At 37.1% G+C, this 27,299-nt stretch overlaps 1 protein-coding gene across 1 annotated transcript in view; it reads right to left on the bottom strand.

Moving 5' to 3' along the window:
* SIM1 (SIM bHLH transcription factor 1) overlaps positions 1 to 27,299 on the bottom strand; it is a 410,929-nt gene that overhangs the window by 339,500 nt on the left and 44,130 nt on the right. Inside the window, exon 2 of the mRNA XM_044071142.1 lies at positions 20,498 to 20,580. Coding sequence (XP_043927077.1) covers positions 20,498 to 20,580 — 83 coding nt within the window. The remainder of the gene's footprint in view (positions 1 to 20,497; positions 20,581 to 27,299) is intronic.

Here is a 27,299-nt window from a genome sequence, read left to right as displayed (position 1 = left end):
TTGTCCCTGCCCTTCCTCTCCTGATTAATCAGATACCCCCATTCTTTCTCTCAAACCACTGACTTGTTCCTCTCATCAGTAACTCTAGAATTTTGGTCTTTTCAAAACTATTGATATGAATTCTTAACCTCTTCTTTTCTATTACCTTGATCATGCAGATAACCAGTACAATCATGCCTCACCAACTTTTATGCTCACTTTCTAGATTTTTACATATTTTAGTATTTTTGGATCTTTGCCAATATTTATCTCTTGATTTCTTTCTCTTCTTGAACTCCTGTTCTCACTGTTCTACAGCTGGCTTAGTCTAACTATTTCCTTTTTCACCACAATCCCTTTTTTTGACTTTTCCTTCTTTGATAACTGTTGCTTGTCACACACACATTGATACCTCGTCAATGTGTTCAAAGACCGCCACCTCAAGAAATGTCCTACTCCACAAAAAGAGAATGTGGAACACCAGTGCAACATTCTGCAAAGTCTTTATTACTTACATAATGCTCTTCACATGTCCCACCACTATGTTCCTTCTTTCCAGCTCTGAGCTCAAGTTGCTCCAAAGTGTTTCATTGCATTATGGCACTTTTTTTTTGTGCTGCTTAATGTCAATTTAAGTGGGACTATGTTTCTCTCTGATCAACTGTGTTTTCTGTCTTCTAGCTCTATTGCCTGCTTTTCACTCCATGTGAGCTTGTACTATGTATTATGGGAGCTGTTCTCCCCAGGCCTCCACTGAAAATGGGTTCTTTGAGCCCAGTGGACCTCCCTAGTCATTAAACTGGAAATAAATAAATAAATAAATATTGTTTAAGTGGTAATACAGTGTGATACACCATTTTAACTACGTTTGCAATGTTTATAATTATCTGCATTTCCTTATGTAAATTATCCATGTGTATGTTTTTTGCACTTATGTTGTTCTGTCACAGCTGAAATGTCTAAATGTTACAGTTTTCAATGAACATGAGTAACTAGTCTGCAATGGGATCTCACAAACATCAAAATGTAAAATAGGTTTTCATCTGGAAGGTTTTGTAAATTATTTTTCTTATCAAGTCCCCATATGAAATAAGTATGATTTCTGCCTGCACTTTCACATGGTGAAATGGAGGGTATAAAGACAGATGTCTGTAACAGGGCTATACTGTTCTATTGTTTTCACAAAAGAGTATCAGAACTGGAAGTGGAAACTGGATTTCCTCCAACTGTCCAAAAGCACCACAACTGACTTGCTGTTTTAATTCGGAAAAAGATAGATGGCACATCAGCCACTATTAACATCCCTCATTCCTGATATGATCTAATGACTTTCTCCCACTAGTAGGCAACTGTTGCATTCACATAAGGTTACCACTAATCCACTTACAGAAAAAAAGTTGGACCAAGGGTTTGTGATCAAAGACCACCCTAAGAAGGAAGAAATGTTAGCAGTCAAGACAATGCACTTGGAGATTTATTTCATCTGCCCAGATACCAGATACTTGCCCTCAAACCATGTTAGTTGCTTTCAAACAAACCATCAACATTTTTCAGCAAAATAGAGGGTGTATAATATGATTATGAAATCTGTGATTTTAGTTATTATCAGAAGGAATCTGAAGCTATACGTCTAACCAGTAACAGAGAGGCCTACAGAGAAGGCAAACTGCATTTTTGAAGACTTGAAAGCACAAATTATGCCCATGTTTCTGTGGTCTGATAACATTTTTATTGTTTCTAGTTCCAGCAAGTAATTTTTTTCTAAGATTCCTTCAGTTTACAAATCCTCAAACCTCATGATAGAGTCATGAGGATGGAATACCTCAGAAGAGTCTTCCATCGACTGACAAGAGTTTTTTAGTGCTTGCAAAACATAAGCCATATCTGTTTAGATTGATGAATATGTGAGTCTAATAACAAGAATTGTTAGAAAATCTAGAATAAAGTGTACAGGTTGCATTAAGCTAGATATACAAGCATTACTAAAATAGCAATTTATAATGTAATGTTACATGGGAAAACGCATCATCAATGTGAGAAGGCTCAAATGAAAAAACAAAAAACTTAAATAAAATGTCATGCTATAAGCCAAAAATACAACAGCATCAGGCTCATTAAAAGCAACAGTGGGAGGAAGAAGGTCATAAGACAGCTCACTTTGTTCACTAGGAAGTTATCAAATGAATTTGTTGGCAGATGTTACTGAACACATTTTGGATGCAGATATAATCTGTGTTGCAATGACATTTTGAACAAAATGTGATTCAGTGAAGCATTTAGGGCAACAAAAGTGCTACTTCTGGCAGTTGTCCTGGTCATGTAAACTTGGAGTGGTTCTTTATCCTTACAAAGGTATTGGAGAGGGTCATCAGAGTTTACCAATGCTATCTGCATCTCTTTTGTTGACCTGGAGAAGGCAGATGCTCATGTCTCCCAGAATGTCTTGTAGAAAGTATTGCAATGGTACAGAGGGTGCCAGGATCACTTAAATGCCATTTGATCCCTGTGCTTGAGGGGTGAAATGATGTCTGCAGTCTCATCATTACATTAAATAAATTTAAGGTAAAAGTAGGACTTCGTCAAGGGTGTGCCTTGTGCCCCCTCCCGTTTGTGATTTTTGTGGCTAGGATATCAATGTGCAAATGAGGTCTGGATGATATATTTTTTTTTTTTACTTATTTTTGGTTTTATCTGTTGACCAGGTAAGCCCAATGGCAAACTGCTCCTTTTCAGAAGCAACCCATAGCACTGCCTGGTTAAATGATTTGCTCTGAATCGGACTGTAAGCAAACGAAGGTAGAAGGAATCAAACCTTGTAACACTGGCACAGGAAGCAGCTTGTTAATATCTAAGGGCTTTAGTCCTCTGTGCTAACTGCCAATATGGGAACATGAAGGATGGTTCTTTGTTATTTGCAGATGGTGTTGCCTTCTTAGAATCAAGTGACTAAGATTTCCATGCTTGCAGCTGAGTGTGAAGCAGATGGATAGCAATCAGCACTTCCAAATCAGAGAACACAGTTCTCTCCTGGAGAAAAGTGAATTTCTTTCTGCAAATATTGGGGGAGTAGTACCTTAGGCAGAGGAGTTTAATGATCTTGGGGTCTTGTTCGCAAGTGAATGTGGAGGGAACAGGAATAATGACCAGTGGCTGATGCAATGACAGTTTTACTGTAGGTGTTGTTCTGGACTGTGGCCACTACTCCCAATTCCCACCTACCCCACCTTACTACAGTATTACACTTCTCATCTCAACCTATTACTTGTGACACCTTATCCCTTTACCTCCTCAGACTACTTGACTGCTATCATAGAATCACTTTTCTTTATGTTCCACTTTTCCCAATTTCCATCTAATATTTAGCATAATAGCGGTGGTGGTGCTGCGGTAGCATTGTCGCCTCACAGTAAGACGCTGTCCGGTTCGATTCTCAGCTAGAGCATCTTCTGCGTGGAGACATGCGTGAATGGGCGTACCTTCGTTGAAGGTTGTGCGTCAGAGCTGGTAACTCGGCACGTAAAAATCAACTACCAATCATTAGCAGACCGGAGTTCCGCTGTGGCGACCCCTAACTGGGAAAAGCCGAAAGACACAAACATTTAGCATAATTCAAAACACCCTTTACCCCTCCAATGCTCCTCTGCACTTTATCCAATCCTACTGAACTCTCCCTCTCTCTCTCTCTCTCTCTCTCTCACAGTAACTCTGAGTAAATATTTAGCAATACTCTCTCCTTCATTCATCCCATCAATCTCCCCTCATATAACAAAAACTAATCTGAATCTAATTCTTCTATCACACCTGCCGGCAATGCTTCTAGCCAATATTCTGCTGTTTTGTGTACTCACTGCACTAATCACCTCACTAGCTATCCTATTTCTCCCATGCCAATAATACTGCCCCTAATAACCCACATTTACCACACCATAACACAACTCAGATCTCCCACAAAAATCACCTTACCTCTACTGTTCTTTCACTGGCCTATTCAACTACAAATACGTCAAGTCAAAATCCTTACCAACAAAAATTACAGAAAAACCTAAGCTAAAATGTAAATGGCTCTACACTTTTACACACAATAAGTCAACGTAGAAGCTCAGAGCTGACATTCACCCCATCCCCCGCCCCACTAAACAGCGACCCATGAACCCAGCCACCTAAAGCTGGATCATGGTCAAATGTGGCCTTAGATAGGGGATTGGACCAGTCCAACCCCCATAGCCATTGTGGTGTCCCATTACTTGTTTCTCTCCCCCAATCACTACAAACACTGCTCAAAAGTGTCAGCATGCCTACTATTTGTCTTCTTTATTTTTGAAATGAAGACAGAGATATGGATTTAATTTAAATATCCTTTGTTGTTCAGATACTGTCTTTTCAAGGGAGACTCTTGATGCTGTTTATACTACTAGGGGAAATGTGGCCAGGGTATTGGGGAACTTCCCCCTACTCTTTTCAATAGCTCAGGTGGATGCAAAAGCTCTCACAGCACCTACCATTAAAGCAGACAGATGGGGCCTTGGTTTAACATCTCATCCAAAGGACGACACACTCAGAAGTGCAACCCCCCCCCCCCCAAAGTGCACTGGAGTATCAGCAATCTATCTACATGGTGTGGGAGTAGAATCCACAACCTTCTGTACCAAGACAAATATGCGACCCATTATGCTACTACTAACACTGCTCTCAAATTTAATAGCTCAAACACTGATGGCCATTTGCTAAACAAAACAGTTGCACATTAAAAACAGATTTAACATGAGCAACAGTAAACTTCTCTTCCCTTGAAGCTCACATTCCCTGGAAATGCATTGAATTTCACATTCATTGAAAATGCACCCCTGCAGTTTTGAAGATTTTTTTGCATTAAACAGTGAAACAAAATGTATGAACCAAAGGACAAAATTACCCATTTTAGAACATTTCAGCCAACTCTGATGTCTAACTGTATGATCTGGTAATTTGTATTGAGGATTAAGGCTCTTGTCTCCTGTAGCCACGGTACAGAGTTTGAGCCTGAGCAAGCTAATTAACTAACCTGCCATCCCGCATACACACACACATGCACACACTGCTGCTGCTGAAGGAGCACTTGTCTTTTTAACCTGCCATCTCTGACAGACAGACACACACACACACACACACACACACACACACACACACACACACACACACACACACACGCTGCTGTTGCTGAAGGAACACTTGTTTCTGATTGCAAAGTAGCAGTTTTCTGGTTCCGCATGTTTCAAATCCTAAAAGGAAAGCACCAACCATTGCTGAGTGTAGATTTTACTCCTAAAAATTCATGCTCCCACAAATGCACCATGGGGACAGTGTGTCTTTAAACAAGAAATGTAAATTTTTTTTTTTAATTTATAAATGTTGTGTCAGTCCCCCAGGCAGTGTGCCCTAGTCAACTGCCTAGGTTACCTATTGGTAGTTCCAGCTCTCTAGCCAAAACAATTACATATGCTTCCAGATCTACTTCCCATCTACCTCCATCTACAAACTCTTTCTTATAAACATGAAGGTTATAAGTATATGTAACAAAATCTGACATTCATGCATATCTAGCTACTCGCCCCCTGAATATACTAGTTTCTGAAACCTGGTTAAAGAAAGATACATTAAATAATGAAGTAATCCCTCCTGGAATTATTATACTCAGGCTTGACAGGAATAGCAAATGTGCTGGTGGTAAAAGTATTAAAAATAATCCTACTCCCAAGACATCCCAAAATTTAAGAATGAGAAACTCCTGATGTTACTCATCAAAATCAACAATAGAAAGTCTATGTATTTCAGCTATTTATTTTCCACATGGTTACAACATTTCAACAAAAGAAAATATCCTTTCACAATATACAGCAAGAAACTATTATAGTAGGTGACCTCAACATAGACTGCTGGCTGATTAACAATGACACACCTTCAGAACCAACTACGTTATACTACTTTACAGAGCATTACCACCACTAGGATCAATAAAACATTTGACAGACACTCAACTTTAGACTGGACTGTTTTTTTTTTTTTTTAACAAGAAACATCTTTATGGAATTATCACTTATGACATATGCAGTCATTCATTTGTATAACTGAAAACAAAACAATACTGAAATATTTTCAGTTACAAACATCATAGATAATCTTATATACAATCATTGTCAAACATTGCATAGCTCATTCAATTCCTGCCTTCCCGTAAATCTCACTCCTCCTCCACAACATCATTCTGCTCATATTGTTGCCACAATTTTTTGCTCCTACCCTTTTAGACCCTACTTCCATTTTTTTATCTCTGTTACTATATTGACTACTTCTAATATGGCTGGTTTATACTTTGATTTCCATTTTCTAGTAATTGCTTTTTTGGCAGTCACCAGAATTATACTCAGCAAGGCCTTAGTATGTCTGGGAAAGCTGGATTTTGAATCACAGTTCAAAAACTCCTTTCCTTAGTTACACCAATTTGCTCACCTAGTATTTCTGACAGAGTAGTCTGCAGGAAACTTGTAAAGTCTGCCCACTCATTACACTCCCAAAATATGTTCCCAGTTATCTCTTTCTTCCCGATCACACCTCCAATGTTTGCAATCTACCTGAGGAAAAAAATCTTTGAATTCTGCTTGGAGTACAAAAATACCTATGTAAACATTTTCAAGCAAATATCCTAAATCTTCTAGACTTTGTCGCATATTTGGGAGTCATACATTTATCCTCCCATTGTTTCTTTGTAAATTCTTTACCCACTCTCTCCTTCCAATCCTTTCTAATCTCCTCTGCTTAATTCCTACAGTTATCAAGCAATGTTTTATATGCCCTACTAATTATCATTTTTAGCAGCAGCTTCTGTTATAGATTCTTGTGTTGGTTTTTCACTTAGGATCTATTCTTTTATCTTTGCCTATATTCTGATATCAATCATTGGAAGGGAATGCAGGCTCTAGCCTGGAGTCCAAATGCATTATTGGTCTCTTCCCATTCTATTACCTTTCCTTCTCTAATTATTTGCTCCCTGTACCTTGGTTCCTTTGCCAGTTTTCTCCAGTAAATTCCCTTAATTGCAGTCATGCCTATCAGAAGAATCTCCCTTTTCCACTCCCATGTTCGCTTAGTTCTTAGAATAATTTCTGCTACTTTATGAATATAATATTCTGTATGGTTATTGTTATTCTCCTTAAGGATCTAGATCCTAAATCCCAGTCTCACCTTATTTCTTGTGCTTCTCTCCTGTTTCATCATTATCCCTTTCCACTTTTGAATTATAGCTTTCTGCTTGTCAGCCTTAACTGTGTACCTCTGAAATACCCTTTCAAAATAAGTAATCCTAAACCACCTTGTTCTCTTGGAATTATCAACTTATCGCACTTGACTCTTGCCCACCTCCCCTCCCAGATAAAATCCTTCAACTTTTTATTAATTGCTATCAACAACTTCTCTTCTGGTTGATAAAAACATGTCTGACCTTTGTATAAAACTAAAGGGACTAAAAACAGTTTCACTACTTGTATCTTGCTATCCATATAACAGAGCTTCCAGTTTCTTGTTTTTTGTATTATCTTTTGTTTAGTCTCCTCCCACATATCGATAGCTACCATAACAAACTTTAGATTGGATTTTTACCAGCAAACCAAACACAATTGAAACATCTGGATCACCATCTGACCTACGTAGTCAGAAACTAGAGTACCCAATCCAAAAACATCATTTATAACCAAATATGTAATACAACAAAATTTAGTAAAAGCATCTTTAGCAAAACACTGGCCTGGTATAACCGGAACATATTAAAATCCATGCCACTTGATACTGCTGTCTCACAATTTAATTAAACTTTTATAAATATTCTTAACAGCCTAGCCCCTATATGAATAAAAAGTGTTAAATCAAACCTTGCATTATGGCTAACTAAACAAACTAAAAATATTATGTTTCAAAGAGACAAAGTCTGGAAAGACTGGCATAAAAGCAGAACACAAAACGCATTTCATACATTTAAGCATTTCCAAAAACTTGCTAAGGGCTGTATTAAAATGGATAAATAAACCTGTTATATTAGCCACCAAAATAAAAAACAAAAAAATCCAAGACTTTTTTGGTTATCACTACAACAAACTAAAGCATCTTGGCCAAACCACCACACCTTCTCCTTCAGCTACTAACATCACTGACTCAAAGCCATCTCAATTCAACTCTTACTTTATAAGGCAGTACTATCTCTGATTAATGATAATGACAATTCACCTCCCCCGTCCCATCCTGTCCTAGCCAGTCACATTCATTCTCCTTCCTCCCAGTCTCAAATTCTACTATAAGAAAGCTTCTACTAAAACTGAAAACAACCTCTTTAGCTGCTGACTAACTTCCAACATAATACCTAAAAATAGCAACTGATGCTATGGCTTTCCCTGTACCCATACTAATAAACCAATCCACCTCTGAGAGAAATGTCCTGTCCATCTGGAAAAAAAATCCTATATAATAATCACTCCACAAAGGTGGCATATCAACAGACTTTTCCAGCATTACACATATTGCCATTCTATCCCGTCTCTAAAGTACTAGAAAAATACATCAGCTCATAACTTATGTAGTATACTAACTCTAACAACCTTCTTCCCAAATCCAGCATGGTTTTAGACCCTTCCATAATACTACCACTGCTCTCCTCGTATTGACAAATAACATAAACCAACGCACGAATGAGAGCATCCTGGTGTCTTCGCTATTCTTAGATTTATCAAAAGCATTAGACGCTGTAACCCATCAATATATTTTTACTGCACTTTGTTACCACAGCCTCATCCAGCCCTCTCTCTCATGGTTCCATAGCAATTTAACTGTCAGACAGCAAGCAGTCAAATGGAAACAAAATATGTCCTCCTTCCCACCAGTTACTGTTGGCATCCCACAAGGAGCCATATTAAGTCCGTTCCAATTCAACATTTTTATTAACAAACTACATACTGCCACCCACCTCACTACCATAGTTCAGTATGCTGAGGACTCAACCCTTATGTGTGCAGTACCATCCCTACCAACACTTCAGGACATCACTCAAAATTCCTTCACTGCTTTTGAAACAGACCATGAAACTTTCTGCATTCAACTCCTTACTAAAACAATACTTAAACCACATGCAGTCATCTACATGCTCCTCACCTGGGTAACTCTATTTTCCATTGTCAGCTCATATCCCCTATCCTCTTATAAACCCATAAAATCATTTCTACCACTACTCCTCAATTTCCTTCCTTAATCCCCCTTTACATTTCAATTTCCTTCTGACATTTCCACTTTATCTAGCTCCTTCAAATACTCTCCACCACTATCATATAAACAGGCTTTATGTCACTAAGTACCCAATTATTCATATACTCACTATCCTTGACTTATCAGCTATACAATACCTTTCTCCCTCTTCTAATTTTACCTACTATATACCTACTGACTAATGTTTCACACCTCCATACTTCAATTTTATTTATTTCTAACATATATACTGTAACCCTCTTGTCTGCTTGTCTAAGTGTCTGCTTGTCACATAAATTGCACATGAACTGTTTGCATACTAAATATTTTATACTTGAAATTTAATATCATATATAATGTCACCACAGAAGAAATGCCAGTTTTATCTCTGCACAGTGTCTCCACAGAAAATCATATCTAGATGCCTTAAGAACTATCTATGTAGTGTATCTTTGTAAAAAAAAATTGCCATGAGTATATTAAATGCATCAGATGTAGCTTTTCTCCCCAGGCATCCATTACAAAAAGGCTCTGCACAGTCAGACTTTCCCAGTGAACAAAGACAGACAGATAAATAAATAAATAAGAGCTGAGTCATAGAAGAAAGCTCTCAATTACCCCATCCTCACCTGTGTGGTCAACAGCATTGAGTAGTACAAGATGAAAAACAAGTATACAAAATGAAAATCACAAAAAGATTTAAAAATAAAATTAACATTAAACAAGTGCCAATATATGAGATACCTGATTTCTTACAGTACATGAATAGATAAGTTTACAAAAGTAAGGATATAAGTAAAATAATACATTATTGATAATGCGTACTTTAAAGTATTAAAAAAGGAAGGAGCCCCAGATAAGAACCAAGAAAAGGGGAGGGGGGAAGGAGAAAGAAAGGAGGCGAGTAGTGAGAAAACAGAGAAAATAGGAAGGATAGGAAGGTGAGGCAGGTATGGAGAGTGGAAGAAATGTGGGAAGGAGTCGGTAGTTAAGGGCATTTATTTATTAGTGAATGTACTGGTTATAGTAGTGGGAGAAAAGGTTGGGGAAAGAATTTTGAAATTCATAACAAAAAAATAATAAAATAAATAAATAATAAAAAAATAAATAATATGATGATGTCCTTTTACTCTATTCTGTGTGGATTGGTCAGCTTGTAGGGTGGTTTGTTGTTTAAACTTTGAATTTTTATCCCACTGTACTCTGATGAAGCCATTTGTTATGGTGAAAGCGCTCAGTCTTTGGGACATATTGTTTGTTTTTTTATTTATCATTGTGCCATTAAATTTGTGTTTATCGTTTGTGTTTGGACACTTATTTTTTTTGTTACTAGTTTTTGCTTCGTTCAAAGTTTTGGTTCTTTTGGGATTTTGAAATTCATGTTATACTCTGTTGTTGGACTCATTTGCAGGTGGCTTGTTTTCTGAGGTACTTTCTTAGTCTGGATCTGAATTTTTTGTGAATTTCTTTATAGGGGATTCATGTCAAGTCATTGGAGGTAATTTTGGTGAACAAAAAAAATGAAAACTATTCGCTGAAACTACCTTCGATGAACAACTCCAGAATTTTGTTTTTGCAGTGGGGAAGTCCACTGCACCCCCATGCCACACACACACACACACACACACACACACACACACACACACACACACACACACACACACACACACACACACACACATACACTTGAACTTATAAACTTATATATACCAACTCTAAGGTCACAGAACAGTGGAGAAAAAAGCAAACTCTACTGTCTAGAGAAGAGTTGTGGTATTGTATGAGGAAGTCGGGAGTGGCAGAGAAGTACGTAAGAGTGGTACAGGATATGTACGAGGGTAGTGTGACAGTGGTGAGGACTGCAGTGGGAGTGACAGATCCGTTAAGGTGGAGGTGGGATTACATCAAGGATCAGCTCTGAGTCCTTTCTTATTTGCAGTGGTGATGGACAGGTTGACAGATGAGATCAGACAGGAGGCCCCGTGGACTATGATGTTTGCAGATGACATTGTGATCTGTAGTGAGAGTAGGAATCAGGTTGAGGAGACTCTGGAGAGGTGGAGATATGCTCTAGAGAGCAGAGGAATGAGGGTCAGCAGGGCTAAGACAGAATATATGTGTGTAAATGAGAGGGAGGGTAGAGGAATGGTGAGGATGCAGGGAGTAGAGTTGGTAAAGGTGGACGAGTTTAAGTACTTGGGATCAACAGTTCAGAGTAATGGTGAATGTGGAAGAGAGGTGAAGAAGAGAGTACAGGCAGGGTGGAATGGGTGGAGAAGAGTGTCAGGAGTGATTTGTGACAGACGGGTATCCGTAAGAGTGAAAGGGAAGGTCTACAAGAGTGTAGTGAGACCAGCTATGTTATATGGGTTGGAGACAGTGGCATTGACAAAAAGGCAGGAGTCAGAGCTGGATGTGGCAGAGTTAAAGATGTTAAGATTTGCAATCGGTGTGACTAGGATGGATAGGATTAGGAATTGGTATATTAGAGGGTCAGCTCATGTTGGACAGTTTGGAGACAAAGCAAGAGAGACGAGATTGCGTTGGTTTGGACATGTGCTGAGGAGGGATGATGGGTATATTGGGAAAAAGATGCTAAGGATGGAGCTGCCAGGTAAGAGGAATAGAGGAAGGCCTAAGATGAGGTTTATGGATGTGGTGAGAGAGGACATGCAGACGGTTGGTGTGACAGAGCAAGATGCAGAGGATAGGAAGAAATGGAAAGAGATGATCCGCTGTGGCGACCCCTAACGGGAAAAGCCGAAAGAGAATGATGACTGTCAAGGAAAGTAATTTTGGAAAACAGCACTCTCTGCTTTTCCATTTGCAGAAATTACATTCAGGAGGCAATATGCTCCCCTTTACAGGGTAGCTGGATTCAGTCTTTGCGATACAGTGAAAAAATTAGCAATCTAGGGGGATCCCAAAGTATATCTATGATATTCATCCATAATGAAAGACGTCACAACATGGTTTGCATACCTTCTGAAGATGTTCCTTGGATCCTTCGTACAAAAAGCACACTAGACATGGCCAACTTGGAGGAGGCCCTAGGGCAAGTTTGGCAGTCTTAGGACAAGGTGGAGGGTTATATTTCTCAACTTGACTGGAACTGCCTTGGAAGCTCACAGAATGAGCTAGAGAGACTGTTACAAGAGAAATGGAAGACTGGCCTATCCTGCTTAGCTTGCCTAACCCACCCAGGCCCCCACTCCAAACACACTACATTCACTAGGACAATCAGTTTACAAAATAAATGGATGGATGAAAACAAGTGGATTATTTATGAAAATCTATGGTCTACATTAGAATCTTGACAAAAATAATATAATGTTTTATGTAAGAATGCCCTACTTGGCTGCAGTATGAGCCCAGCAGTAATTGTGTTAAACAAAGGACACTTCAATAAACTTGTCCTGTGTTTCAGCACTCTTTGATTTACTTGGCGTTTCCACCTGCATCTATTTGGATCCTATTTGTGTCTTATGCAGCTTCAACAACTCAGAAACAGGATTCTTGTGACCCATTTTATAAGTAGAATGGTAAAAGGTCAGGTGGTTTAATATATGCATTGTTAGTGTAACTGCCAAAGCTTCCTTGATGGAACCAGTGCAGTTCAGGACAATCTTAGTTCTTCCAATTATTTTATACTGCTGGATATTTTTGTCATTATTGAAGTATATCATTATGGAATAAGTGAATCTTGACCTGGGTGAAAATATAACAAATAAACAAATAACCATAGTTTTTTTTTTGTTTTTGTTTTTGTTTTTTTAGCAACACTGAATGAAGTATTAAATTCAGCAAAGTATGCTGTAAGATTTGCAAATTTTGCTTTATTATTCCACCACTAAGAACTATTATACTTTTAAAACTTAAAAATGCTTATTGAGTGTCAGTAGGCTGTAAGTTTAACAAATGTATCTATGAACCTAAAAAAGGAAAAAAATGCTTCATCCTTTCAAAACCTGCTGGCTTCTGAGAAACTGTGCTACATTCATCTGATCACTGCACGTAAGATAAGCATCACAGATGTGGATTCCAAGTGCCTGGTGTGGATTAGCAAGGTGATAACATCAAACAAAGACTCAGATAATAGCAGCAATAGTTAAACAGGTGGGTGATATTACTGCAAACTTGCTTTTGTATGTCTTTGCATTTAGTACACTCTCATAATGTCCTATTATTGTGCAATACTCATCAAGGTTAGACAATAAGCATTCTACAGGAGGACACAAGAACACTGTTACACAATCTGGATTATTTTATTTATTTTTTCACAGCTCACAAACATTAAGGCTGCTAAATGTCTTAATTTTCAGCCTGCATTTTAAAGTGTGGGAACAATTACCACTGAAGCTTGCACAGTCGATATAATTCATTTCCCAAACTCCATAAAAGTAAGGTTTCAGAGAATAAATAATAAACTAGCAGAACCTAAGGTCAACAGGTAAAGCCAGGCATGCGGACCTTCTGAGAATGTTCCCAAGTAATTATTTCTGTTATAGGTTATCCGCTTTATCAGTAGTGTTGTAAATAAATTCCAGTGGAATTTTTCTAAATGCCATTTAATTTCATGAATGGGAAGGAGTGACCGAAATTTGCTAGAACTACCAATGTACCAGTAGCAACAATACTTTGTGTCCAATGTAGAGTGCAGCATTTTACTGAGCTGGGTTTATAAACTCCTTTTGTACATAAAAACTCAAGTGCTGCTAACATTTTTGTTTTGTTTTGTTTTTTTCAATAGCATTTGTTAAGTGGGTAAGTGAACTGGTCCAAAAGATCACACTCAACCATGGCACAAGCCAGAAGGCAACTAGAGAGCAAGTAACAGTACCACTGAGTAGACTACACATAATTAAGTCACTGACAGATTAAGTATACATTACTTGAGTTTGTACAAATCAGTTACTTACAAAGGACATTACACCTAAAGCAGGATAACATCACTTAAGAGATTAAAGCTGCTGGTCTAAATATGGCACTAGCGATATTAACGTGTTATAATGCCTCATTGCCCTGGCTTTGTAGCAAATGAACCATTCATATTAATGGATCTGGTTATAATTAGCATATGAAATGCTTCAACTTGTAGCAATTATGTCCAAAATTAAGTGTACTTGAACAGCAGTCACACAAACATTTTTTAGAAATGGGTAGGCATGGGTGGACACAGGGAAATGATATATATATATATATATATATATACATAAAGACAGAGACATACAGACAGACCAATAATTGAAATACAAAAAGCTCAGCTATTCACATCAGTGAAAAGCCTTAAATAATGTAGACATACAGTACATGTAAAGGAATTACTCAGAGGAATAAATTGGATATTTAAATTGTCCATTTTATCTACTTAATATTTGCTTTCTCAGGTTTAACACCACTAACTTCTGCAGCTGTGTTTCTAATTTTATACCAGTGCTTAGTTGCATCAAGGCAGAATCAGCAATTATGTCACAATCAGCAATGTTTAAAAGTTTTTCTCCTACTCAAACATGCGCAACACAGCTTACACACTCTCTCTTCATCTCTCTTTCACTCTCACTCTTCTCTGTTCATAATTTTAAGAAAACCTGCAGGATTAGAATATCACAATGGAAAATAATCTGCATCTAAGAAACATATGAATGACACTTGCAGACTTTAGAATTAAATGACTGCAGTACACTCAGTGTGTTTCTGGGCTTTTACAGACCGTCAGTCATCATATAAAACAAAATGTCTGCGTCTTCTGCTACTTTGGCATTCTAATGTGCTGCCTTAGTTGATGATATAGCATATCTCTGTACTTAAACAGCTTACAGCTGATAACTTAAAATAAGGACACTTCCCAGAAGACTTTGCCAGTCAGAAACATCATTCACTATGCAAATCCTGCTACTGTGTGCAACAAGAGGCAAACATTTAAAACTGAAGAAAAATCAGGCAGTCATCATACAAACAGAGGCTCAAAATAATGGCACCCTAAACTAATGTTATACAAATTAAATGTACTTGACTCTGTGTATGCAGTTTATAATCAGATCTGAGAAGGAAGAAGGGAAAAATCTCTTTCATTGCCCATCAATGTTTTAAACAATACATATACATATATGTGTGTGTGTGTGTGTGTGTGTGTGTGTGTGTGTGTGTGTGTGTGTGTGTGTGTGTGTGTGTGTGTGTGTGTAAATATACATATATATATATATATATATATATATGTATATATATATATATATATATATATATATATATATATATATATATATATATAAAGAAGGAAGTAGTGATGTAGCTCTCAAAAAATACGATATATGCTTTTTGCAGAGTTTGTCTCGGATGCATGGCTGAATACTTAATTATGTATGAATGGAAAATATATTTGCTTCTTTTTCAGTTTAAGCATCCCCATCCCTGAATTTTCTGAAGTTAATTATCTTTAGTCTGTCAAATTATCTTTATTCGTTCTCCATTTCTCTCTCCCATCTTCATTTTAAAGACATCTGTTTGCACTCAGAAATGCACACTGTAATAGTAAAACCTCTGCACCATGCAGGTATTCGATACACTTAAAACTGGAAGAGAATTTTATTTTATTCATTAGCAGTCCTTCAGTGCCACTTATTATATGCATATGGGGATGAACAGAGGCAGAAGATAAACCCAATGAGTATTTATTGAGAGGTGTCAATGGTAGGTGAACCGCCAGTGCTATTAGTATTACTCATTCAGTGTGCCATTTCCTTCTGTGTTTTTTTTCAAGAACTCCATTATGAATTTTGGAATTATCTATGGTATATTTTATTGCCCCCTCCCATTCCATCCCATTGCAACAAATAGACTATATCTGCCAGTTTAGTCATTGGTTGACCTGGGAGTTCAGACAGGTCCTAATCAACGTTGAGTAATCCAATAATATACCATGTCACTGTTTAGTATTCAACACAACTTCAAAGCATATAATTACTTTATTATTTCTTATAAACGGGGTAAACACTACACCAGACTCTGACTTACAAATGTCCACATGAAAACTATGGAATCTATGACAGTTACAGGCATGTTAAGTCAGAGAACTGCAAGTGTCTGTACACAGCAACCTGAAATAGTATGTTATGAAGTATATACTTTTATGACTACTGCATTTGTATATGTAAAAAAAGAAACACATCTAAAAATGAAATGCATTCTTTATGTCAAAGAGTAAGCCCTTAAACCCCAACTATAGATGACCAATATTGAAATAAATGCAATTTATTGATAAGAAATAATTCTCTAATGCAGTGATCTTGGTTAGAGAAGACTATGTTGTTGTCCTGTTAGCACAACAAACCTTTCTAATATCTTTGTTAAATTATCTTTGAAAAAAATCACTGTCTGCAAACTGAAACACTGTCTTGTTTAGCTTATCTCTAAGCCACTTACTGAGAATGTATAGAATTTGATCTCCACAAAGCACTGTTTGAGTACCATACCATGCCCTTCTCCTAATTTTCTGTAAATTATGTACCGTATATAATAATATTTCTGGATGCCTCCTATGTTGCACAGAGTATAATACACCCCATTTCTTAGAGCTTACACGTCTTGCTATCCACCCAATGAAATAACCCTTTTGATCACGTCAGAAAATCACAAATCACTTGTGCAAATTCCACAGGTTGCCCATCGGTATGCTGTTTTCAAATTGCCTCCTCTCTCATCTATACATTAAAAGTTGCTACCTGTAATAACTATTTACCTTCACAAGAACTTGGAGCACTATCATTGGGATGGCTGTTAGAGGAAAAAAAAAACATTAGTAAGTCTGCCCCAGCAGCAGGGAGCCAACTCTCTGCCAACATCAGAAATGAGGTAGATTATGGGACTTCAGGTCCAAGATGCAATGTCCATTAACCATGACATATAAAATTAATTGCTACAAAAACAATGAATCATAAAATTAATGCACTATTGCACTGTATGAAATTTTGCTGATGAATTTACATGTTGACCTTAGGTGTAGTCTGGTTTAACTGCTGTTTATACACTTCCCTGTATTGTGATCTCCCTTTAAATGTGGCTCATATATTATATTTATTTTAATTTGTCATACAACCTTTATATTAACCTTTTCATTGTCAAAATTACCTGTCTTTGTCTGAATTGGTTTTAAACTGGAATGGGCTTTCCTAATGAGTGTGAATTATGGTTTTGTACCTAAAGTTCGTGAAATAAGATTTTTATGTGCATACACACACACACACACACATATATATATATATATATATATATATATATATATATATATATATATATAGACACACACACACACACACACACACACATATTTTAGCCTCTGTGGATCAGACCATTGGCTGCCACCAGTGCCTCTCCTCAATCTCAGTGCCTGAAGGTCAATCCTGACTCCCCCACACACACACATCCACCAGCAGCAGACCTAATCTAAAACTCTCCCATTGCCTGACAGAAGATCAAACTATCAAACTATAGCATATTCTCATGTTGTTGTGTCTTTCGGCTTACATAGGAATTTTTATTTATATGTCCTGTCCACTTTCCCACCCCCATCACCCAACATACAATGATGTCAGGCTGCTATGGCATGAATGTCTGTTGGGACCGTCGCTGGTATTCAATAAACATGTCATACATACCCTAGTATCACCACCAGGGCTGCCATTTCTACTTATGACCCCTCCATGAGGAGAGTTGAGCCAGTAAAATAATATACTGATGCATCTCCTACCCATCATTCAACTCCGTAGCCTTTTGTTCTAGGAATAAGAAATAGTTTAAATGCACTACAATTACTTTTTAACTAAATTTTAAAAATTAAGACTAGCTTGTCTGTCTATCTGTGTATCTGTCTGTCTGTACCAAGTCCCCAACATAGTTAACAAATAAATAAAAAGGAACTGAAATGTCATAAATATGTATTAGTGATTGTAAACAGTCTATTCCTATAGTAAAGCATTTAAGTAAAACATGTAAAACTGGAATATATATAGAACTGTGTTTTTACATCATAGAGATGGACAGGGATACAGTGAAGGTATAAGTGCAAGAAAGGTACATCTCAGACCATGCACATATAGTGCTAAGTTGGGTAAAGAAAGAAACAGAGAGATGGTAGAGGTGAAACTCATGGAAGTGCAGAGAGGAAAGTAAGACAAGGGGGCTTGTACAGTAAGGGAAATAACTAAAGAAAATAATATAGTTAAGAATATTGGGAAAGACTAAAGGTTGCATGAAAAAAGTCAGGGATAGGATGAGGCAGAATAAGAAATGGCAGCAAGGCTAGAATAAGAGAATAAGAAAGAATGCTGAAAACTAAGTCGGATAAGGTGGGTGCTCATGGGAGGACAAAAGAAGAAGAGGGCACACTGAAAAGTGTTACCAAGACAAAAGCAGATATACAGAAGAGGAATGCAAAGTGTTGAGCTAGGTGGGAAAGGTGCCAGCATGGAAGCTAAGAGACCAGTCAAAGGAAAATAGAATAATTCTGATTAAAAAGCAGAATGGTGGAAGATACAAAAGATAGCTGATACTGTGAAACTATGTATTGGTTTATTTCAAGACCTGAATAAGATGGCATAGAGGAATAAAACCCTAACTATGGCCCGGGTAATTCGAGTTCACTTAGCAGCTCAGGCATCTGAGTCACTGGCAGAGAGGATGGGCATGCCCATCCCAAGGGGGATAGCATTCATCTAAGTGTTCCCTTTGGGAAGTTGTGGTTCATAGAGGGGGTATAGCCCTTAGACATAAACAGGTGAATGTAAGGGGGGTGCAAGGGGATAGGTCAGCACCAGCCTTAAAACACAGATAATTGGAGGCTATAGGAGGATCCAGGACACTTAGCAATGGACAGCAACACTGGTGTAAGCCAGAAAGAATGTTGCAGAAAGGGAACCAAAAAAAAAAAGACCTGGATAAGATGGGAGGAAGAGGGGATGAAGGTGCACAGTGGTGAGGATAGGAATGCATGGAAGATATCATAGGTGTCCCTAGAAGGAAAGAATATGTTAAATAAAGAGGTGGAAGTGAGTGAGGAAGATAAAAGGAGAGGGGCACAGAGTTAGATGAATAGGTAGTGGAGTTCTATAAACTGGTAAGGTTCAAACTGCCCAAGAGATCATGGGAAAGTTTAAGGAAACTATAAGGAAAGGACAAAGCTACCACTGGATCAGATGGTAGTGGGGTTGCTGCCTAAAGCAAAGAGTTATGAAGTGATATATTATAGGGGAAGACCTGGCAAATTACATGTCAATATCAGTGAGTAACACTGAAGGGAATATGTTTAACAGAGGTACTAGCAACAGTGATGAAGAAGATATTATGCAGGTTGGTGGCAGAATCACAGTTAACAACTAAAACAAGGGGTTGGGAGGGTGGCTAAATGGCTAAGATGTTTGCCTTACAAACACAGGGTGCAGGGTTTGAATCTCACAAGGGATAATTGGCTAGGCTTAAAATGGCTCGCAAGGGCAGTTAGCTTAGTACTAAACTATGAACTATGAACTATGAACCTATAATCTAGTCAGGAGGACAGTGAAAAATGCAATTAAAAATAAAATACACCAGCCATATTGCACTCCACAGGTAAGTTGCTATATTATGTATATAACACTGTACCAAGAAAAACAAAACATGTTTATTAAGCACTTTCTTTGATAATATAAGGGCTTCTTCAGAATAAGCATTTTAAAATGCACTCGTTTTAAATAACTTATAAGTAATCATGTGATACCTAAAATAAGCCATGTAACAGTTGTATGAGAATGTAAACAGTGTTCATGTAAAAAATAATAAGTGGATATTTAAAGTTATTTATAACTATGCAAAGAATCATCTAACATATTCCTTTAAACTACATAATAAAAATCCTTTTTATAGCTTAGCTTCTCTCATGTTAAAAATGCAATTTTAGACAAATACTTCCATTCAAACCAGGTGGATTGGCAAAATGTAAGCTCATCTATATATATATATATATATATATATATATATATATATATATATATATATACAGAGAGAGAGAGACGTTTCGTTTTAAATCCCTGCAAGGGATAAAAGGACTCTGTAGGGAGGAAAGCTAGATGGTTAACAGTGGCTTTAAGAAAAAAAAATACGATTTACTAAAAAGTGCCAAATGTACACTCTTATTCTCATCTAGTTATACCTAAGACTATAAGTTCTGTAAAATCAATAAATTATTATTCATATAAAACAGCATTTTTGAAATTATAAATTATTTAACCTGTAAAAGATGAGATCCAAGTTCTCGGCCAACATTGTCCAAATGGCTGGTTCGACTAGAATGGCCCCATGCTTCACCAAGTCCTGTTGGAAAGATATATATTAATTAAATTTTATGCCACTAACTTACAGGTACAACTGTTACACACTCTTGTCAGATGCACAAAAGTTATTCTTTCTTTTCTTTTTTTCATCCCTAGCACTATAACTAATAATCTGTTTATTCCTCTTTTATCCTTTTTTGTTCTCCAAAATATGTGAAAGATAACCAAAAAAATAAATAAATAATACGATAATGTTGGTGCATACTCTTATTCTTATTATTACTATTACATTATCATTATTACATATACAAACTGGTCCCACTCACATTTAGGTTCTTAAGGAAGAAAGTTTGCAATTATATTTTATAAGTTGTACCTCCATAACAGATCTCTAGATACCAAGTTAGCCGTTAAAAACTTACAAACCATCTTTTAGTCAAAATTAGTCATGACATCTGGGCCTATCATGTGGTTCATCCTCATAACTTGTCTTATTAACCCACCTACTCTTTCCCATGGGAATGTAGGAACACATAAACAACACTAAGGAAGTGACCACAAGGACCATAAGATACTTAGCCATGTGGATCTTTTTGAGAAGTTAATAGTGTCACCTCCCAAATCAAGTAAGAATATACATGATAACCCTGGTGTAAATGTGTGTCTACCCATCTAGTCGTTAAGTTGAAACTTAAAGGTAGTCAAAGAAGCACTTTGTTTGATATGCAGTGGTAACATCCCATAGACTGGAATACATTGAGGTAGGAACAATCTCCCAAAGAAGTCCTGTTTATTTGTTAGTGTAGACTACGGTCCCTAGTGGGAGTGTTTTGCAGAGCCACTGATTTTACAAAGAAAGAGGAAGTCAAATAGGACTGGGTCTTTCAAGACTCAAAAAGTAAGACACATGAGACCAAAGAGCAGCCTTTTGACTTCTCAGTATAAGAGGAATTGTGTTAATCTACCAGGATAGTTCAGGGATTTAAGGCCTTTCATTTTTTTTGGTTAGGTATCTTTGTGGCATTTACAATTAAATGATATGCTTGGAGAGACAGAATAACATTTATAACAATTACAGCACCCCACCTCTCCTGCATAGTTTTAATGATCAGTCTTCATAATTCTTCTTTAGAACTATCTTTCTAGCAACAAGCTTAAGCTATTTCCCTTTCTTTTTCGCCTATCCCACTTTTACCAATAGTTCCCATCTTAATCAATTTATTTATGTATGTATGTATGTATGTATGTATGTATGTATGTATGTATGTATCTATCTATTTGTCTATCTGACCTTGATTAATGGGAAAGTCTAACTGGAAAAAGCCCCTTTTCAGTGGAGACCTGGGGTGGAAAGCTCCAATTGCATATGTTTTCTACAGGCAATTAGCATGAGCTAGCAATAAAATTGTGCTACAAAACACTGACCTAAATATACAGTTGAACTGTTAATCATTTTGTTAAAGTCATGCATATCTTATTTACAGTTTATGTACAAAGTCATACTGAAATTTTAGTAGACAAACACTGGAAGAGGCATATGTTTATTTCATCCAGCCAGTACAAGGATTTTATGATACTTGATTTGGTTGCATAATGAGGGGACTTAATAATGATGCTCACAAGCACATGATTATTTTGTTGATGGGTGTGATTTCATTTGGGATTTGATTGCTTTGTTGGTAGGTATGATTTCATTGGGATTTTAAAACACATATGAAAGATGATTAGAAGAAGGAGGAGGATTAGTAATGGGAATGCTACAAGTGCAGGACCATTTTGTTGACAGGTATGTTTTCAGTGAGGTTTTAGATAGTAGATTAGATGAGATGTTTATTATGTTTGTTGGGAGAGATTTCCACAGCTTAGTAATGTAGCCAGAGTATAGGCAGTCACCATTATGATTTATAGATTTTTGAGTAAGCACTAATTTTTAACTTAGTATTCCACTGACCACTACCTAGCTCTAGTCCAAACATACAAGTAGACAGTTATTCACTGGCTCTTTGCTATAAATATCTCTAAATGTGCATCATTTGTCTTCCAGCTCTCTTCTGTGCCTCTTCACAATGCCACTACATATGTAAGTTGCCTACCTCTAATTTAAATACTTCCCCAAAATTTTGCCTTAACCATTTTCACTTCCTCTATTAACTTCTTTCTGATTCCTACACCAAAACATTTAACAAGGGATACTTCCATAAACTGGAACAGGAAATTGTTTAAGGAACATACATCTCAACTATCTCTGCTCTTGCAGACTGTCTCTAATTTGGTGTCATATTTTTTTCCCTGACCTTGGTAAGACATTTGATTTTCTGGTAAGATTATAATCAGTCAGCAATGCAATATATTTGACTTCTATACTTCTTTTTGTTAAGAAAATGCATGTTGACACAAGTTCTGTTGTTCTGCAATCTTTTAAGTGAATTAGAGTAACATTTAAAAATAGACCCATATGCTCGGTCCTTGCCCCACCATTATTTTTGGTTTTGTCCAGAATTCCTGAGCAAAGAAGTTGAGATATATGAGGGTATAGAAAATGAGATCCACAGTTGTAGTACTTTAGGTGTAATCATTTTACATAATTTTAGCACAACTTATTTATTTTTAATTAGCTGTATTGCTATTATTTAAAAAAATTACAGAAGAAAAAGGCAAAAACTTGCCACCCTGATGGCCATAATTCCTATTGGGTATTCAAGATTCTTCAGTGCTAGTCCCCAAACCTCCAAGGGAAGTAAATGCGAGCCTAGAAACATAAAATGAAGGTGTGAAACTTGATGTTGCACGTAAAAAGTGTTTTTTTTTCTGTGCCATCCCCTCCACCCCATATGGAGCAGCTGCAACACTCCCACATCCCTTACCTATATAGATCAACACGGAGATCGCTATAACACAGAGATCATATATATATATATATATATATATATATATATCATGTGTGTGTGTGTGTGTGTGTGTGTGTGTGTGTGTGTGTGTGTGTGTGTGTGTGTGTATATATACACCTATATATAATATAATATATATATATATATATATATATATATATATATATATATATGCACACACACACACACACACACACACACACACACACACACACACACACACACATATATATATATATGGTTTACCTTTGAAAGGTTGAAAATCAACCTACTGTACGGCCCTTTGTGCGAACCGGAATGACTAAAATCGTCAGTCCAATCTGCACTGAAGTTCGTAAATCAGCAAATCAAAAACCAGATTCGCTGATTTTCAAACTTCAGTTCAAAGACAAAGCATAATGCAGGGGGGCACAGCCCCCCCTGCACCCCCCACACCCCCCTACTTTTTTATTCTAACTCTGAGGTCGCACTACAGTGGGGAAAGGGTCCACTTCCCGATCCGCACTATAGTGCAACTCACACCAAAAATGTCGAATCTGCAATGAGCAAAAATTACTGTGCATTTGCTCATTGCACATTTGATGCATTCTGTTTTCAGCCTTCCGGAAACTTGAAAAAGTCCTTTCGGACTTTTGTATTTCACACATGTGCGTTACGCACATGTAAAGGTAAACCATATATATGTGTGTGTATATATATATATATATATATATATATATATATATATATATATATATATATATATATATATATATATCTGAGGGAGAGATATCCCATATCCTGCAATTCCACTTAAATTGTTGCTGTTCCAAGGACTGCACCTGGCCATGCAAAGAAAATCCATTTAAAAACATTGTAAGGACACATTCTGCACAGTTTGAACTAATGACATCTTGGTATTTTGATCTGTACCGCTAGTTTCTGTACACCACTCCCCAGTTCTGTTCCTGACCTCACTATTAATATTAATGCTTTGTTCCCTTCTGGGTATTTTCTTACTATCTATGTTTGCAAACATATTTATATGTTTTAATATGTTGGAAATTGTGAAATACATATTCAGTGTACACAATGTTTCTCTAAGAATATCATTTTTTTTTTTTAATTATACTGTGAAGTGCTTACAATCAATGATATAGCAAGTTATACTCAGTGTGCTCAAATGAATAAGTGCATTTTTTCTCTGATCATTTCTTAGAAACTTCATCATTCCAGTAGCACAAAATGTTTAAAAAAGAAGTTATGTACTTACCATAATGTTCCATCTGTGTTGTCCATTTTCATTCATCCTCATCTAATGGGATGGGACTGGATCCGATTAGGCTGTTTTACGAGCTCATGGTCACCAACAAACTCTCTACCCATAAACTTCCCTACTCATAATGCATCACCCATAACATCCCTCCGATCTTGTTTGCAACTTGACAGGCAGGATATAATAGAAATACCTTAACTAGAGTTCAATACAAAGGACATAGATGTCCTGAAGATATCTCATTCCACCAGAAGTCAGTTATGAAATATGGAGGGGGTGATGGGTGGGGAGTTGAGAAAGAATGAAAATAGACAACAAAGATGGAACGTTACGGTAAGTACATAACTTCTTTATCCGATGTTGCCAATTTTCATTCATTCCTCAATAGTGGGACAGAGTCCCCAGCTACCTAAAATCCTGGGTGGACTCTAAGGAAGGATATTCCTAAGTACAACTGAGCCAAGGGCTGCTCTTCCCCTTGAGACCAGATCTAGTTTGTAATGAGTGATAAAGATATGAAGGTTTGACCAAGTTGCTGCTGCACATATATCATCTATAGAAGCTCTAGAATGGAAGACAGCAGACGTACCATAGAGCTGGTTGAATGAGCATTTAATGGTTTTAGTAAGGAGAGATTCGATTTGTTATAGATAAAGGAGAAGCAATTTGCCAGCCATCTAGCTAGAGTTACCTTTCTAACCAATTAACCCAATTTATGTACAAAGGAAACAAATAACTGATCCATTTTGATAATCTATTTTGTTCTGCCTAGGTAGAAACGTAACTGTCTACGAAGATGCAGTAAATGCAGCATATATTCCCCTTTATTTGTATATTTTGGGAAAAATACTGGCAAGTTAATGGATTGGTTAATTTGGATTCTGACACCACTTTAGGAAGGAAGGAAGCATTAGTATGCAACATGACCTTATCCTTATGAAAAATCAAATATGGGAGCTTAGAAGATAATGCTTGAAGTGCTAAAATTCTTCTAACAGATATAATTGCTACTGAAAAGACAGTTTTCCAGGTCAAAAATTTAAGATTACATTTATCTGCAGGTTCAAAGGGAGAGTCTATTAAGGCTTGCAATACCAAATTTAAATCCCATGGTGGCATAGGGTCTTTATACTGGGTGTGACAACCCCTGGGCCTGTAATTAAGGAGCCTGAATCCTCACCACTGACACTGGAGAGGAATGTGCACTTGGAATACATAGGGATACAAAGGGATACACTTAGTATTTCCAGATGCAGACCTCTCTGCATCAAGCACAATTTCCCTTTAGAGCACACAGGAAATGCACTCAGTCCGGGGTCTAGCTCTCTCTATCTGTCTCCCTCCAGATCCCCAATAAGATTCCCCACTGGTACAGCTGTAGGGTTAGGTCATCAGCCGAGTGCTAAAGCCAAGACCTCCATCATCCTCTCTGTAAGCCCGCTGCTTGGTGTCCATGCTCCAAGGAGCTGAAACACATGCACTGTGACATTTGATTTTTCACACATACACACAGACATATACACACACACACACACACACACACACACACACACACACACACGCACACACTCTTGGGAAAGGCTGGCACAGAACTATCTGCTGTGTCCCCATCTGCTGAGAGTATAAGGTAGTTATCACCACCACCAGAAGCTCCATAATCAGCTACTCTAAGGCCCTTAACAAAAGGTGTCCAATTATACTGTGTAATATTAATACTAATACAAATGTTAGTAGTTGACCAAGACAGATAGGTCTTCTGGAGTGGCCCACACAGTGTCACCAAATAAATATAAGCACTTTCAAAGGTTAAATACTTTCTACAAGGACCAGCCACAATAAAAATTTAAAATATTTTATAATAAATAATAGAAGAGCATGAAAATACTGAATATATATTTACAGTAAACCACAGAGCTAAGATGACAGGAAATATTGAAAACAACATTGAAGGACAGACTCATACAAATAAAGTAAACAATCTCTAAACTAAGCTTCACTATATTCCTGACTGAGTCTAGGAGAATTACTATTCCCTAATAACTTACTTAATAAAGCAAAGCACAATGAAATGCATCAGCAGTCTTTCTAGTCGGGTTCCCCAAAACAGAATACTCCCTCCTCAGGGATTACTCTCTGTAAAATATAATATTCAAGATAGCTTGCAAAATGACCTCATCTGGTCCCCTGACTCTAGGTTCTCACAGTATCCCCCTTTGAAGCTGAGACAGAAATTTAGCATAGACAGCTACAATACACATCTAAATGTTTATGGCTGTGCCTGGGGCTTTCCCTATTTTTACTGAGATAATGAACAAAGGCTTCTTCCAGATCCACCATCTCCGGTCCTATTCAGCACTGTAGGGTGATGTTTTAATGGTTTAATAGCTCATTTACATTTACATTATTTTCTTAAAGTAAGATAGCTGGTTAACCCCTGCTGTCCCAGTGTCCTCTATTAAAGCATATAGATATAATTCAGTTACAATAATACATGAATGTTTATTTTCATTCCAGCAGGGTGCACTGTTGATACATTTTAACACAATCAAACCTCACAAATACATTTTCAGCACAAGCATCTGTACAAATCAGTTTGATATACAAATAACATATAAT

This window comes from Protopterus annectens, chromosome 1.part0, assembly GCF_019279795.1.
Source record: "Protopterus annectens isolate FY-2018-M chromosome 1.part0, PAN1.0, whole genome shotgun sequence".
Taxonomy (NCBI): domain Eukaryota; kingdom Metazoa; phylum Chordata; order Ceratodontiformes; family Protopteridae; genus Protopterus; species Protopterus annectens.
Note: the sequence above shows the minus strand (reverse complement) of the source record. Positions and strands in the feature narration are given on the sequence as shown.